This window comes from Ammospiza nelsoni, chromosome 2 (assembly GCF_027579445.1).
Source record: "Ammospiza nelsoni isolate bAmmNel1 chromosome 2, bAmmNel1.pri, whole genome shotgun sequence".
In the NCBI taxonomy this organism is placed as follows: domain Eukaryota; kingdom Metazoa; phylum Chordata; class Aves; order Passeriformes; family Passerellidae; genus Ammospiza; species Ammospiza nelsoni.
Window position 1 is genome coordinate 5,680,749 of NC_080634.1, and position 16,120 is coordinate 5,696,868.

Genomic DNA, 16,120 nt, shown 5'->3' on the forward strand with positions numbered 1-16,120 from the left:
GGCTTTGTTTTATAATTGTTCTGGAACATAAATTGTAGGTGATAAGAGTAAGATTTGGAGGGGGGGAAATAACCACTCTAAACAATTTATTTTTGTATTGTCTTTGGTGTACAGCAAGGAAGCAAAGTGCACAGCAGCAGCATTACAGAACCATTTGTGTCACATTCAGGACAACATGGTGGTGACTTGGGGTTAGACAAATGTGCATGACTGAATTACATCCACAACTGTATGCAGAGGAGACTAAATAGTGATTAAACATCTTGAGTTGTGAATTACAAAGTTAGCTTAATGTTTGTAGGAAGTTTCTGCAATGTTAGCAGGAAAAAGGATCATAATGCCATTTCAGAGCAGCTGTACTGCTGTAAGCAGAGATGCCACAGAGATTGAGGTGATGGCCTTGGAGAGTTCCTTTTCCTGGGAAATGGGCAGAAATCAATTGCTCTTTATTAAGAGCTTATCCATAACAGCCTAAGATGCTTACAAATCTATAAAACCTTTACAGCTCCTGCTGCAGGACATTAATTATAAAGTTGCAGTTCTTTAGGCCTTTTCAGAAGTGAGTGAGTGCCCATTCCACAAGGCAGAAATTGTGCCAGTGGAGCACAACTGCAGGGTGTTAAATGGATGCAGGTTACACTGAAGTGTTGATTGCAGCCAGGCTTTGCAGTCTTTCATGGTTCTGGTACTCCTTGGAACAGCCAAGTTCTGAGAGGTGGAATAGCAAAGAAGAACTGAAGAAAAGATTTGGCAGGTTTCTTTTTTGTTGTTCTTGGCATAGTTTTGTCTCTTCACAACTTTGTGTCATCACTGTTGTCGCTGTCAGCTCTTGTGGAGGCTGCTGATTGGGAGGAGGAGGAGGATGAGTCTGCCTGCAGAGGAGTAACAAAGATGTTGTGATTATTTTCAGTTTGTAAACATGTTTGATAGTCTGCACTGTTGCAGACTCCTGTTTTCATCTGCACTAATCACACACTTATTTAGATGACAGAATGAACCAACAAATAGCATTTTTATTGTTGAAGGGTTTTTTTGTTTAAGTGCATTTTCAGATAATTTTGTTCAATAGAGGGTTTTTATTGTTGAATTCCCATATCTGCACAATTTGAACACAAAAGTAGTGCTGACTTCTGCAAAATGCAGCTTGGGTACTAAGACATTCTTGAAAAAACTTGCAGGCAAGGCTCATGAAAAATAAATAGGAAGCACTATTGGTCTTACCTGGTCTATCTCTCTTGCATGATCAGATAATAAACATTTTAATATTTAAGGCTGACCAGAGAGGGTTTAAACTGTTTCAAGAAGTCACACCTCACTTCTCTGACTTTAGTCATGCTTTGGATTCTTTCTAGTGTAAAATAACTTCAAATCAGGACATTGCCTAGAAAATGCCATAACCTGTCACTTGCTGCTGCTTCTCCAAAGGGATCCATTTTGAAATATTTCATGTGGTTTTCACAAACGTTGTTTATGTTTTCTGTTTAAGCCCTGTTTCTGTTTTATTTAAGCACTTTCCCCTCCACTTCCACAATTGTATTTCCTGTTCCCCATCATTGGGTTTTCTGTATTTGGATTATCTTGTTCCATAAAATCTCTTGCATGTGTGCTGTTTGTGTGATTTAATTTGCATTAAAGATACTCACCTGTATTACTTGTGGGAAAAGAAGACTTGTTGTGATAATTAACAGCGTTCCTTTTAATAACTTGCAAAAATTCAGGCTCAAGTTAACAATTCTAGGTCTGGAAAACTTACTACCTGAAAAAAAAAAGTGTTTTTTCTATCCCCTGTGTGATCCCTCAGCATCTGCCTAATGCAGGATTACTCACCCTTTGCCTTGGCTCAGGTGAGTTCCTCTCTGGCTCTGCTGGATGGTTTTCTGTGTGAGCAGGAGGCTCAGGAGTGTCTGACTCTGCCATGGAGGCTGTGATGGGAATGTTTTGGCCTTGGAAGTACCTGTAAGCATCTCTGCTGCACACCAGCAGTGTCAGTCTGTCCCCAGTGCTCTGGATCCTTGCCACCACCTTGTCATAGGATTCCTTGGTCACATTCACTCCGTTCACTTCCACCAGGAAATCGTTGTTTTCCACACCTGCTCTGCCAGCTGCTCCCTGGCTTTGTACCTGCAGAGGGGAGTGCAAAGCAGGGTCTGGCAGGAAGCTTGGAAAGGTGCATGAACAGGTGAGTTACTGCTTTCCACAGAGCATGCTGAAATGGGCATGGGGATGGAGAGATTTGGGATGGGCGATGGGCCCAGACATAATAAACCTGGAGCCCATCAGTTTGAGATTTATAAGATGTTTCTTGATCAACTTACATTATAGGAATGTGGCATGGTAGAACCATAAAAAACTGTTTTCTAACTATTTGGAGGTCTCTGTTCAATGACTTCAAACATTCACAAGTCCCTTAGTAATGAGTGGAACCCCTCCTCTCAAGAAAGCTTAAATTACAGGTGTAATTTGGGACAGAAGGAGTTTGATTTTTACCAGCTGTGGATTTCAGGGAAGGTGGGTAGAATTAGGGCAAAGGCATCTCTTCTGTAATGAAGCTGTTCTACAGTGAAAACCAATTCTGTCTAAAATACTAATTTTAGTGTGCCAGACTCATGAATGAAAGCAGAAATTATGCAAAAGCAGAATTCTCCTTCCCTGTAGATGTGTAACAATAAGAAGGAATGTTTCCTGGTGCTCATTTTTTATCTTAGGCCAACAATGTTAGTCTGACTTAAACAATTCTAACTCTGATCAGAGGACATTGGGAAAGAGACTTCTGTGGCTTTTCTTGCATTTGTTTGCAGGATGGAGGGGAGGAAGCTGCCCAACACACTGCTTGAGCTTCTCCTTGCTCCTTCTTCATTAGTACCTCAGTGATGAACAATCCAGGTTTGTTCTTGATCATATTTAAACTGAAGCCAAATCCATTAGGTCCTTTCACCATCTTGCAGATTCTTGGCTTGTGGTTCACTTTCTGCTCAGTGTGCAACTCCACTCTTTCCTCCATTTTAGCCAGGGTTGAAGCCTGTGCTTTGTAGTAGTATGAGAAAGGGGAAATCTGAGCCTGAAAAAAGTGACAAAATTACATTAAAATAAGAATTTCTGTTGTGAAATCTGTTTCAGACTCTCATGCTCAACATATTTTGCTTGAAATTTTGTGAATGACTCAGACTTTAGCTGCAGTGAAGAATTCTTCCCTATTCTGATTGGATAACTACAGTGTTGATCTATGTGAGAAGGGAAATCTGTTATTTATAAATAGTTACACAGTCATGTAGCTCTGAATTGGATGTCTTAACAGCAAACCTTTTCTTGTGATGTGTTTGAATGTAGAATTTTTGCAATAGCATCTATAAAAATCAGGAAGAGGCCAAAGATTTGGGTGTTAAGTGACTTGCTGTACCAGTGTAAGTGGAGTTGCTGGCATACAGGTTTTTCTTAGACATTTCCTGCAAGTTGAAAAAATGTCAGAGCAGGTTTTGGCTGTTTCATTGTGATAAATTACCAATTCCTAGCAGTGGTTTGTGTTTCCTTACCAGTTTGTACATGCTGTCAGTTTCCTTATCCACCACCAGCAGGGAGGTTCTTTCCTCAGACTGCTTTATTTTTCCCACCACGCTTTCGTGATCCAGCCCGTCCACTCGCTCGCCATTGACAGCCACTAGGATGTCATTGTCCTTCAGACCTGCCATGGCTGCTGGGCTTTCAGAACTAACATCTTTGATTACGTGGTCTGAGATAAGAAGGGGAGAAAGATTGCTGTGAAGGCAGAGCTGGGTGAGTTTTAAAGACATAAAAAAGCGTGGCAAATGTAAATGAATTGCACTTTGGGTTGAGGATGTTTTCCCTGAGGATTTCTCTTAGATGGCCAGCAAAAGCCAAAGAGAATGAGGGCTACAAACATCATATAGGAAGAAATGGTACAGCAAATGCCATGGCCTGTGTGTTATCTTGGATCTTACCACCAGTGTTTTGTTCCAGCCGTAGATAAAATCCATAACCGCTTTTTCCCTTCTGGATCTCAATAAGTCGTGGTTTGAGGGGAAGCAACCTTAGGCTGGCGCTCTCTTTGCTCAGTGCCATCCTCTGGCTTGTGAAATAGCGGTCTGTTTCTTCATTTGAAAGTAGAAACATAACATGATTTTCAGACTTCTTTACCTGTGACAGCACATGCACAGTCTCAGATGTCACCCCTTCAACAGCAAGTGGAAATTGGGGATATTTGGTAACTGGTGCACTGATACACAGCAGAGTCTGGGTGCTGTTAGTCCAGGCTATACACTGATTTTTCTTTTCCCCCCTTACAGTCAGAAATCTGGACCATGACAAAATCAAGGGCATGTAATGAATGGGGAAATTTTCCATATTTCATGCTGTGTTCCTGACCTGTAGGGAATTATCTGTGGAGGGCCATGGGGGTGGCATACAGTGCTGTAGAATCCAGGGAGCCTGAGTAGATATTGTTTGGCTATTCTAGGTATGGAACTCTCTAATATTGACTTACTGTGCCATCTATACCACTATTTTAGATTACAGTGACACAAGTCAAGTTTCTGTCACTCTTAATCCTCTCCTGTCTCCCTGTATTACTGATATTACTGATTCTGAGGTGAGTTTTTTTCCTGTCCAACCTCTCCAAGCCTGTCTTTCTCTTAGTCCTTTCTACTCTAATGGGTGCTCTTTTTACTCCTCCTAACCAGTGTCCCTGTGCTGCTGGTTCTTTAGCTCAGAGAAGCCCAGGTGTTGCACGATTCCACAGTTAGCAGTGTGCCCTGAATGCTGCTGGAATGCTGGAGTCTCGTGGCTCTCTGAAATCTCTTCAGCTCCAGCTGCGTTTCAGCAGTGCCAGCAGCGGAAAGCTGGAAGCCTCATTAGCATTGTTCTGTGCAGCCAATTAGTGAAATTACTTGCACAGTAAATTTCATGAGTTTTGGACTTCTTCACAGGAGAAAGGGGACTACTGTGTAAAATCATGGGATCTTCCCTGTATCATCAGAGGCTTCCTTCTTCCTGCCCTGTAAACCACATTTGGTGACTTGCTCTCCTGCCATTAGCAGCATTTCCAGGACTTCTAGGGAATGGATTTATTGAATAGGGTTCCTGGCAGCGGTGTACTTGTGTTATTGAGAATCCTTTGGCCTGTCTTGATGGCAGTGCTCATTGAGAGGCAGCTCAAGAGGCTGCTGGATACCAGAGCCAGCACAGAGGGCTACGCTGACATGCTGGTGCCATATGAACAGCAGCTCCCAAGATTTACTGTCAAGTGCTTAAATCAGCCAGCCTGGCCTCCTCAGTAACCCTGATAGGTTGCTGTGAAAGTAGGCCAGAACAGAGGATAAATCAATACCTTTTCCACCACTTCCTCGTGGGTGTCATTTTCCACATTTTTCCCATTGATTTCAATCAGGCGATCGTTATTTTGGACACCAGCCTTTGCAGCTGCTCCTTGTGATGAAAGCTCTACTATGAACAGCCCCTTCTGTCCTAAAATAAATGAAAACTCATTACACAGGGTAAGTCACTGCAACAGGCCTGAGTAGCAGTTAAGGAAACTCAGCACTGATGTCCTCAGAGATTCTTGGCCCCTGCTTGCATGGAGAATACAGGAGCACCACAAACCTTCCGCACAGACTCTCCTCTGTCTCTTACTCTGGCCTGGAAAATCCCTTTGGCGGTGGAGGGAGATGTTTGTTCACTATCTGCAGCTCAAAATGGTGTTAATTTCTCTACCAGGATTGCAAAGTGGCTGATTAACATAGCTGAAAGGGATTTGATTCCTATTCCCCCCCACCCTCCTCTCCCCCCATCATTTTGAAGAGAGAAGCTGCTTTTATGTTATTTTATACATTTAATAATTTCCTGTGTTTGGAAGCCTTCTATGTTTGGTCCTTCAATTATATTGTGTTCCAAAATACCCTTTAGAGGGCTCTTGAGAGGTGGTGCTTTCCAGAAGACCTCCCTCTTCCGTTGACTGGCCTTGGAAAAAAGGCATATATGGAAAAGGTTCAAATCCTTTTCTTTCTAAATGAATTAACTGAGAAATCAGGGAAAGTGTTTATTACAGCTGTCTAGAACCTCATGTTCTAATTCCTGAGGTGATTTTGAGGAATGGAACAGGACTTAACATAGCACATTGAGTGTGTATCTAGTGTTAGAGCAGGGACTGTAAATTTGGTTTTGTTAAGTGGGCTTAAGTAACAAGCAGAAAATAGCTTATTATTTTTCTCTCTTTTTTTTTCTTTTCCATCTGTTTTCCACTCCATGAGAAGCATGGTCCTCAGAAAACCTCGCACTGTATATGCTGTATAGAAATGTTCTGGAGATGGATCTGAGCTCATCCTGCTACTTCTTTCTGTTAGCAAGAGCAGTTTGTGTCTCCCCATCAGCCCCCATGTGTTAACTGTGGCTGCCTCTGTCCCTGCAGCCAAATATACACATACTTATAGTTATAGATATAAAAATATAAACTATATTTATGTTTATAGATATAAACTAGATTTATTTTTATAATATTTATATTTATATGGATCTCTAGTTGGTTCTCTGCAGGCTCTCACCTTCTGTGCTTTTCAGGGAGAAGCCGTAGCCTGTCTCCTCCTTCACCAGGTAGCAGAGCCGGGGCTGTGGAGCTGCAGTGGCTGTGGATGGTAGGCACTGCTGCTCCTGCTGTGGGCCTGTGGATGCCTTTTGACCCAGCCCTTCCAAGTTCACTCCCTCCTTTTGTGCCTTTTCATAGGATGCATCATCCAGGACGAGGAGCACCACGGAATTCCCGCTATTCCTGACCATCTCCACCACCTGTGATGGACAAGGGGAAATGGAAGCAGGCACTGGAGTGATGGAGCTAAAAGCTTTCCCCAGTAAAAGCTGCACTGTCACTGCCTTTGTTGTCTCACCCCCTGCTCATGCACTGGGGAGATGTCACCATGATATTTTCTGAAAAACCCTCTTTGCCCAGGATTTTCTCCTGGGAAGCTGAGAAGCTTCAGAGAGGAATGAAAACAATAATGATCTGATTGCTGCTCCTGTGTTTGCTGCTTTGGAATGTGGCTTGGATATTGTTGACCAACAGGTGAATGTTTGATTGGTTCCATGTGAATTGTTTTTCCTTCATGGCCAATCGCAGCTAGCTGTGTGGGACTCTGAGGAGTCAGGCAGGAGCTTTCATTATTATCTTGTTAAGCCTGCTGATGTATCCTTTCTCTTTCTTTAGTATAGTTTTAGTATAGCATTCTTTAATATGATATGATAATTTAATATATCAGCCTTCTGAGAACGTGGAGTCAGATTCTCACCTCTCTCCTCATCCTGGGGACCCTCACAAACACCCCAGGGAGGCATCCCAAAGACACCCCATGCCCGTGGCGGGTAATGAATGATGCAGGGGGACAACAACTGGCAGAAGAAGCTTCCCACAGCAGCTGTGGGCCTGGGGCACGGTGTGGATCCCAGAGTGAGCAGGTTTGTACCTGTGCATGCTCCTCCTTGTCCACGAAGGCGCCGTTAACCCGGAGCACCCTGTCTCCATCCTGCAGGCCAGCGCTGTCGGCCGGGCTGCCGCGCTCCACGTTGCGGATGATGTGTCCTGCCGTGTCCTGCTCAACCCGCAGGAAGAACCCGTACTTCTGCTGGGGCTGCTTGCTCACGGCGCACTCCCTGGGCTGCAGAGCAGAAGCCATCTCTGCCAGACAGGATGGAGAGAACACCTGTGAGTATGAAGACGAAGCTTACCTGGGGTATATTCCCTCTAATTTCATGTCGAGAGGGTTCGCTTCAAAATTCTTGGGGTGGATTTTTTTGGTGTGGAGGTTGTTTTTTGTTTGTTTGTGGTTTTGTTTGGTTGTGGGGGTTTTTTTTTGGTTTGTTTTGGTTTGGTTTTTTGGTCCCAGGAAAGCCAGCTGTGCAAAGCTGAATTTGGTTAACAAGGCTATCAAGAAGAAACCAAACCTGTTTCCCTGACCCTCCTTGCTTTTTTTTTTTGTCCCTTTATCTCAAATGAAGTTAAGCCAAATGCAGAATTTAAATAAGAAAAGTCTGCCTGTGAAAACATAGTAAGGATTGTGGAAAGGGTGTAATACCAGGATTAAGCCTTACAGAGGAAAAAAAAATTGGGAAAAGGGATTATAAGTGGAGTGAAGGAATTGTTCCCCTGCCTTTGACACTTGGGGGACCTTATGTGGTAACTGTCCCCATTTTTGATCTCCCCAAGCAATTGCCATATTTGAGCTAGTTTTCAGAGGGAATTTTGGTTCTAAACCACTTATTTAAGCACGCTGAGAGAGCTGGGTTTGTTCAGTGTTGGGAAGAGAAAGTAAAGGGAAAATCTTACTGATGTTTTCCCACTGCCCAACTGGATTGTGTGGAGAGCAAAGCCAGACTCTTCTTGGAAATTAGCATTGGGAGGATGAGAGGGAACAGACACAGGCTGCAGCACAGCAAGGGAAATTCCAGCCACACATCCATAAGGACAGCTTCTCCTCTTGAGGGCAGTCAGAAAGGACTAGAAGTCCTAGAGGCTGTGAAATCTTTGTCCCTGGAGATACCTGGATTGGGCCCTGAACAGCCTGGTGTAAGTTGGCCCTGTTTTCTATGGGGCATTGCACCAGGCAACTTCTAAAAGTCCTTTCCTGCCTAAAATGCTCTGGGATGTAAAGAAACTCTGGTTTGGGAGAAGCTTGTCATGCAGGAATAGCACAGATGGATGGCAAATAACAGGTGGGACCAGGGAACATCTCCCAAGACATTGTCCTGCCAGAGCTCCATGAAGACAGAGGAATGACACAAATGAAGACAAATTCCTCCAGTTGGAAAATCCAGGTAATTAGCAACCTTGGTTATTATTTTACTGGAAAGACTTTTCAGTCAAATCCTTCTGAGAGAGCAGCTCAGTGCAGAGCCACGCTGTGGCTGCCCATGGTGCAGGCTCTCTGCTGTGGGAGCTGATGCTGCCCTGTTGGTGTTACTTGGGCAGCACCCAGCACCCCATGGATGTGTGGGGTGACTTTGGCACAGATGCCACTGGAGCTGGGGAATACAGGAATTTCAGCTTGCAAGAATGTGCAGCCTGCAGTTCCTGATTCACTTGTGCTCCATGGTCAGGTGCCTTGAGCATTTTTGGGTCTCTGTGTATTGCACAGACATTAACTAATAAAGGGATGAACTTTCCTGTTATTTGAGCATGGTTTAGAACACATCAGACTGTATCAATTGCAAGTACAATTCAAAGCAGCTTTTCCTGACAAACACTGGGAAATCAGTGGATGCAAAACCAGTACTACACAGAGCTGGAGAAACAGTAGGCTCCTATGTGAAAAATAATTTCTTCATATTTAGAAGTGGAGAGAAGATTACAAAGCGCTTCATACGACACCTTTTGATCTGTGCAAAATTATTTGTTTTGCAAAAAGGAGTTTTCAAAGGGAAAAGGGATTAGGAAAAAAGGAATTTCTTACCTGTATATCAATGTAGAGCAGCCTTCACTTGAGGTCTCTTGCTGCTCCTCCTGTGGCTGTACGTATAAGTAAGGCTGGACTTTGATTGGGCAAAGGTTGATTTAAAAGATGATTTATTTAGTCAAGTTTCACTGAATGTGTGATACTTTGATAGGCTGTCTTGTCCTTGTGGGCAAAAGTGCTAGTCACATGCATTTCTCATTAGCTTTGCATTTTGTCCTACTGAGATTATACTCAAAAACTCACTCAGGGAGGTCATCTGAGGCAAGCCTGACCTTTGCTCTGAGAAATGCCTCAAAGGGAGCAGGTTTGGGTGCTGCTGGACTGACCAGGGCCAGCAGCATTTGCTTGCAGGTTAGGAAGTTACTGGTTAAAATCTGTATACCCATTGTTGGATGAAAAAAGAAAAAAGGACTGTGTCAAGTTAACCTTGACTGAGCCACTTTCAGCCCCTTCCCCTACAGGACATGGGGAGAAAATAGGATGTAAAAGATTGAAGAATTCAGGATAAGGGTGATAACTGGGACAGATGCATTGAAAAAAATGGGTTTGTGATTGAGGGGTGAGCCCTGACTGTTGAGGCCATAACACACATGTGAAACATGCACTGCAATCAAGTGACCATGTGGGTAAAATCTCCCTGGAGCAGGTGGAGGGAGGTGTCTGTGATATCCATATGGTGAGGCATGGCAAGCTGGCCACGCTGTAGGTGCATGGGAAGGGCACTGTGGGCTGCTCTGCCTTGGGAAAAGCAAAGTGCATTTGTGGGATTGTCTTTGCTCAGAGATCCAGGTGCAGGAGAAAGTGGAAATGTGTACCTCAGGGAGATTTATCCCTGGCAGAAAAGAATCCATTATTTGACTTGTATGGGACAGGAAGGAGTAGAGCAGGAATCATCTGAACCAACAAGGAATGAGCCTCACCAGGAGCCATGTGAGTGCAATGCTGACCCATCCCAAGTGGTCTTGTTGCTCAACAATCCAACGTGGTGCTGTCCTGAGTGATCCCCTTGACAGGTAGGACCAAAGTAATTGACTGTTCTTATGGAAATTTGGGGGAGGGAGGGCATGGAATGGGGGAATAATATCTGTGTATATGCCAAGGGACAAGGTATAGTGATCATAGAGGATGTGTAAATCTGACTGCTGGATGTAAAGATGGTTTAGGTACACAATATAAGTTGTAAGTGTTGGTAAGAAGCAGTTTCAGGAAAAAGAAATAAATAAACAAAAAAAGGAGAAGATATCTTACTTTTTAACACTGTGAAAAGTGGTAAAATATGAAAAAAACTCTCTTAATTTACAATATTCCTATATTGCAGGAGTTGGCAACATTGACTTAGGTGGTGTGGTTCTACTAGCACAGGGACGAGATTTAGGGGTCTGCTTTCTCCAAATTATGTCTCTTTCCAACTGTATCCTGGTTTGGTAATACATGAACCTTTTTTTCTAGTGTCATGGTATTATCCTGTGGGATAACATTTACAAAATATTTTCTGTAATTTCTTTTTGCCAGATCTTTCCTGATGTTTGGTTAGAAAAATTTCTGTGAAACTCACCTGTGTTAGTAAAAATGGTCAGAAATAAGTGTTTTCTGGTAGTTGTAAGTGTCCACATTGTTTCCTCAGTGTGTTGGGGGAATGGAGGGAAGCACCTTTGTTCTCAATTTTGGTACTTGCTGGGGTCTCTGACATTAGTAAATTCACAGGTGAAGTATTTCTTTAATGTCTTTAATATGAGTGTAAATTTATGAAGTTCAGTTGACTAAAAGGTGCCTTTTGTTATTAACACCATTTTACAAGGTGTCTAGCCCTAAACTTGAATGACTGTACTTCATATGTTTGGTCCTGAAAATAAAATTGTGCTGAAATGATCTGTAACACTGCCAGCATGGTTCTGTTGACAAAAGGTTGATGTGGCTATTTTGGTGTAAAAATGTTCCTTTTTTGTTATGGTCACTCACTTTCTTGCCTGGGAGCATGTGTACCTCCCTTAAAAATTGATGTGATGAGGCTTTCTGGATAGTGCTTGTTCACCTTTTGCTTACTCTAGACATGCTGACCACAGGCTCATTTCTCTCCTTGAAGAGCCAATTCATTTTCTTGCATTCAGAACAAAGCATTTAATGAAAATTCAGGGTCAAATGTTTGGAAGCATTCTTTATTTTCTGCTGTATTTAAGCCTTTTAAAGCCTTTCACTGCAGCCCTTTCCCTTTGCCCCTTCTTTTGCCTGTGATGGTTTTTCCACTTTAGTTGGGCAATTGTTGTATAAAGCACCATGTGATTTGGTAATAGAAATATTTGGTTCACTGAAGTCCTCTGTGATCATGATGCAAAGTCCATTTGAGCTACCAAATGAACACTCATCACTCATCCTGTACAAAGCCAAGTGTAATTAATTCTCTCTCCTCTGGTGACCACATGCTTCTGACATGGTAAAGAGAGGGGAAAAAAGGAGGGGAAGCAAATGTTGCAATCCTACTGGTTTGCAGGATCCTAGAGGAAGGACAGAATACCACTCCTTTGAGCATTTTGGGCTTAACATATTCCTAAAAAGTAGAAGAGGAAAAAAATTAATTTGCTGTCCCTGTGTTTGCAGCAAAGAGAGGTTTTCTGTCCTCTGGACCTGTCAGCAAGGAACTTGGACATTGGCAGTCCTCTCGCCCCAGGCTTTGCTCTTTGTGCTTTAAACATTGAACTGTCTTCCCTGGTGCCCTTTTTGCTGGAGAATACAAACTCTGAACAATGCTTTCTTTTTAGAATGTTCTGTACTGATCATGAATTTCGGCTTTTAGGTGCAGAATTTACTACTGAGTAAACTATGAGTTCCTCCTTTTCCTCCTCTCAGACTGAAATCAGTGTTAAAAACGCAGAAATTTCTGTTGCAGCAAAAATTCAAAGGTCTTAAAAAGGAGGAGTTATGCAAGCTAAGTGGACTTTTTTGGTGGATTTGTTGTAGTAAATGGCAGTACACACATGGATATATTCACAGGCAGCAATCAGGCTGTGTGCAGCGCTGCTTGGCTAACTGGAGCTGATGTTGGTGAGATTAATGCTGCCTGAATGGAAATGCCTTTGGAATTCTCCTCTTCCTTCAGGCCCTGGTACCTTGAGAAGACTTTTCATTCCAGCTCATCCCATTGGACATTTTCTGGATGTGTGTTTCTTCAGTTTTGCCTTTCATTTGCTGTATCATTTGGTGCTCTTTGGACATGCAGGATGCTGAGACATAAAGAATAATGTCATAGATTTACAAGTCTGGCTCTCCCCATCCAGCTCATGGATTTTTCTTTTTACTACAGTATGTACCCTTATGAAATGTTTTTTTTTTTTTTTTTCTCTTGACCTATGAAAGAAAAGTGTAAGTTACTTACCTTCTCTGTTGCATGTGCATTTCTTGCCCTTTGGAGGGCAGATTTCCGAATTTGACAGCAGACTGTGCTCCTTTTCTTTTAAGCTTTTGAAATGTAGAGATAATAACCATGTCTAATTCCCTATTTTCCTCAAGGAGCACAATGAAAAGGTGCTTATACAATTACCAGAGAAAGCATCTACCCTTGCTCCAGAAATACAGCTCAGTGAGACAGGGAGCATCCAGGCCTAAGGCATCGATTTCTCTTTCTCTTCCCTTCTTCCATTTCTCTTCCTGCTCCCTGTGTCTTGTCCCATTCCACCCCCAAGTCTGTAATCCTTCAAGGAAATGCTCCTGATTTCTGCATTAACCTGTCTGTAGCAGTCAGTGTTTAGTTTCCCTTTGCCAGTAAAGGCTCTGTTCTGGAATTTCATTACCCTAAGATGAGGCTGAGCTGATATTTGGAGTGCTTGGGTGCTTCAGCCTCAGCTAATTAGGACCCAACTTCTGCATCAAATTTCTCATTGGGTGCACTCACTCTTGCAGCAAAGAGGATTTAAATTGGACTAGCATTCATTTACCTTTCTATCTGAGATCAGTGACCATAATGGGGAAAAAAATCTGAATGTAGCCTTGAAGGCAATGAGAAATACAAACTTCCTGCAGGTTTCCATCTTCTTGGTTGCTGTATATTGGCTTTTGTGTTGGGAGAACTATTGTGTTCTGCTCTGATGAGGCTTTTGTGATGCTTATAGAACTTTTAATAGAAACGTGAGGGTGGATAATGCCTGGTCTTTATTAGTTCTTGTCACTTTGTGGCTTTGAAAGGCTTGTTATCTGTTATCACAAAAAGGAAATGGCTACTGCTATGTTTGGCACTGCAGAAATGCAGAATGCAGCCCTTTTTCCTGTGTAACTATTGAAAACCATTATTATAAGCTTTGGGAGGGATATAAATCTAGACCCTAGTTGAACCCAAGATTAATAAATTTAAAAAGTAGTATAAGATTAAATTATTTTAATATAGTCTAAAAGGCAGTAGAATTTGTATGAGCTTATATTTATTCTTTTAAAATTGCCTCCAAATAAGCAAGAGATCCTACCAGGAAGCCATGCCTAAATATAAGGATGGATAATCTCAGCAAAATGCATACCTGGAAATAAGGTTGGTTTGATTGTAAAACTGGTTTTGGTTACAGCAGGATTTGTGCCCTTGATTTAACTGGAAGATGACACCAACTTTCTAGAAAATACCCACCTACATCTCAGCCTTCTGCCAGTCTTGAAAATCACCCTGATCATCCTGACATGACGATATCTGGGCCTAAAAAATGATCCTGAAATGCTGAACTGGATTGAGAGCTGCAGTGAGTGGCACATGCCCTTTCAAGAAGTAAAGACCAAAGAAGAAAAAACAAAAGATCCTGTTATCCACAGACACAACTGAAGTTGGTTCCTTGGCATGTCATGCTGCAGAGGAAGAATTTACACATATCTGGGTCACTGGGGAAGCCAGCGTAAGCCTGAATGAAACTCCTGTGTGTGGCAGTAAATTCAGGATTTGAGTCCCTACAGCAAGTGACAAGATCCCAAGAAGGTAAGCAGTAAATAATTTATCCTTCTGTCTTTTTTTTTTTTTTTTTGAATTTTTAAAAAAAAAATAAAATATTTTTTAATTTAATTTTTTCTTTTGCTTTGCAGGGGGCAGTTACACTGTTATCCCTTGGTTTTCATTTGCCTGTGCACATGAGAGATTCCCAGCAGAGTTCTTTAATGATTTCCTAAACTTAAACCTCAACTTCTCACTGAGTCAGATTTTCTCATAACAATGGTTGCATTTTAAGCTGTTGCACAACTTAACCATTAGGCATTTTTTTTAAAGCTCACTGTGTCCTTTTGAAAAAAAGAATGATAGAGTATGAACCCTCCTGCAAAAAAAGGAAAAAGTACCTAGTGCACACTCAAAGTGCATTTATATTAAGTAAGGTAATTGAAAATAAAGGATGTTGTCATTGTTTTAAACTCTCCTAGGGTTTCTTTAGTGAGTGGCAATAATCTGTTATTTTAGTTTGAGGGCTTGATCACTTGACTGTGTTACCCTGTTGTTCCACTATAACACTGTGAAATTCTATATTTAATTAGTTTAGTTAACACTGCAGTCTTAATTTCTCAAGGTTTGCATACTTTTTATTTGATTGACATAATTAATTTTATTATATTGGTTAAAAAAGTGGTGTATCTTTTCACTAGATGGTATCCTGTTTTAATTCAATAGAGAACTCTTGGGTATTGATGTTAATTTTTTAATTTTTAAATTTTATTTTTCTATCTTTATATCAGAAAGTAAAACTGACAGCCCATTTGTCATTTCTAGAAGCCAATGTATAAGATGTGTAATAATGAAGTGGTACTCTAGAAAAGCAAACCTAGAGAATTATGTCTGAAACTGAGGTAAAGCAGGAGGGTAAGAAAGTGCATTTTTTCATCATTGAGTTGTTTGGATATGTATTTTTCTCATGATGATTCACTTTTTTTTAAACAAAATAGGATAAAAATATTAGGATTTCAATAGCTAAATTTTATCACTCTTTAATCTTTTGATTTAATATAAACACAGAGAAGAACTCAAACAACCTCTTGAAAGAGGAGGTGGGTTTCTAAAGCAGGACACATGTAGGATACAGGAGGACAGTGGAGAACACACTGTCTGATCCTGTAATCTGTGTTTTTCCTAGTCCTGACTGCCTTGCAATTCTTTAATAAAATTTGTTGACTGTTGTATTGAATCTGATGGATTTACCAAAGCTGGGCTGCCTGAGGAGGTCTCATTTGCCTGAAAGCAAATGGGCACATATTTAGGTTTACCCAAGAGAAACTTTGCTATTTTGATATTTACTTTTTTTTCTGTGGTTGAAATAGTAGATTTTTCCCTCTTTCAAGGCCTCAGCACATTGTCTAGCTGTGCTACTCAGCTCCAGTGGTGTTGAGAATGTGTGTGCAGCTCACAGCGCTGGCTTCGAGCCTCCCAAGGCTTTTCTCAGATGAAAAGGTTGTTCACTACTCAGTTTTTGAGGGAAAAACCTCAGAGACGTGCCCAGGGCTGTTTGCTGGTAAATGTGAATCCAGAGGCTTCTCTGAGGAGCTGAGTAACTGGGATTACACTGCACTGAGAGACCCAGTGCTGAATGGATTGCAGAGTACCCTGCTGGCTCTGCAGGAGAAGGGATTGCTTGGCATTGCCATGAGATGTCAGAAAGTGCAAGGAGAAGGGAAAAAACCACCTTGCTTTGCTCTCAGAGCTGTGCATGCTCTGTGAGTGGCTG

General features: G+C 41.9%; 1 protein-coding gene and 1 long non-coding RNA gene across 3 annotated transcripts; one reads left to right on the top strand and one right to left on the bottom strand.

Moving 5' to 3' along the window:
* Window positions 1-69: 69 nt before the first annotated feature.
* Window positions 70-9,494, bottom strand: PDZK1 (PDZ domain containing 1). Of its 2 annotated transcripts, XM_059466259.1 has the most exons (9): window positions 9,447-9,494; window positions 7,464-7,675; window positions 6,552-6,792; window positions 5,342-5,478; window positions 3,957-4,152; window positions 3,531-3,727; window positions 2,864-3,058; window positions 1,955-2,121; window positions 70-872 (listed from the first exon to the last, which is right to left on the bottom strand). In XM_059466259.1, exons 2-9 carry the CDS (start codon window positions 7,671-7,673, stop codon window positions 635-637), a joined length of 1,581 nt encoding a protein of 526 aa, XP_059322242.1. In that variant the 5' UTR covers window positions 7,674-7,675; window positions 9,447-9,494; the 3' UTR covers window positions 70-634. The 2 variants fall into 2 exon arrangements, with proteins under 2 accessions (XP_059322242.1, XP_059322243.1); XM_059466260.1 differs by lacking the exon at window positions 9,447-9,494 and having other exon boundaries at window positions 1,828-2,121; window positions 7,464-7,696.
* A 673-nt stretch (window positions 9,495-10,167) lies between these two features.
* LOC132070260 (uncharacterized) lies at window positions 10,168-15,464 on the top strand. Its single transcript, XR_009417928.1, has 3 exons — window positions 10,168-10,462; window positions 13,997-14,394; window positions 14,499-15,464. It is a non-coding gene; the product is annotated as an uncharacterized LOC132070260 (long non-coding RNA).
* The last annotated feature ends 656 nt before the right edge of the window (window positions 15,465-16,120 follow it).

Coding starts and splice junctions, on each gene's coding strand:
- PDZK1 (XM_059466259.1), bottom strand. CDS start 7,673: ATGGCTTCTGCTCTGCAGCCCAGGGAGTGCGCCGTGAGCAAGCAGCCC. Junction 4,153..5,341: donor ACGAGGAAGTGGTGGAAAAG/GTATTGATTTAT, acceptor GTGCTGTCACAG/GTAAAGAAGTCTGAAAATCA. Junction 3,059..3,530: donor CTGACAGCATGTACAAACTG/GTAAGGAAACAC, acceptor CACTTTTTTCAG/GCTCAGATTTCCCCTTTCTC.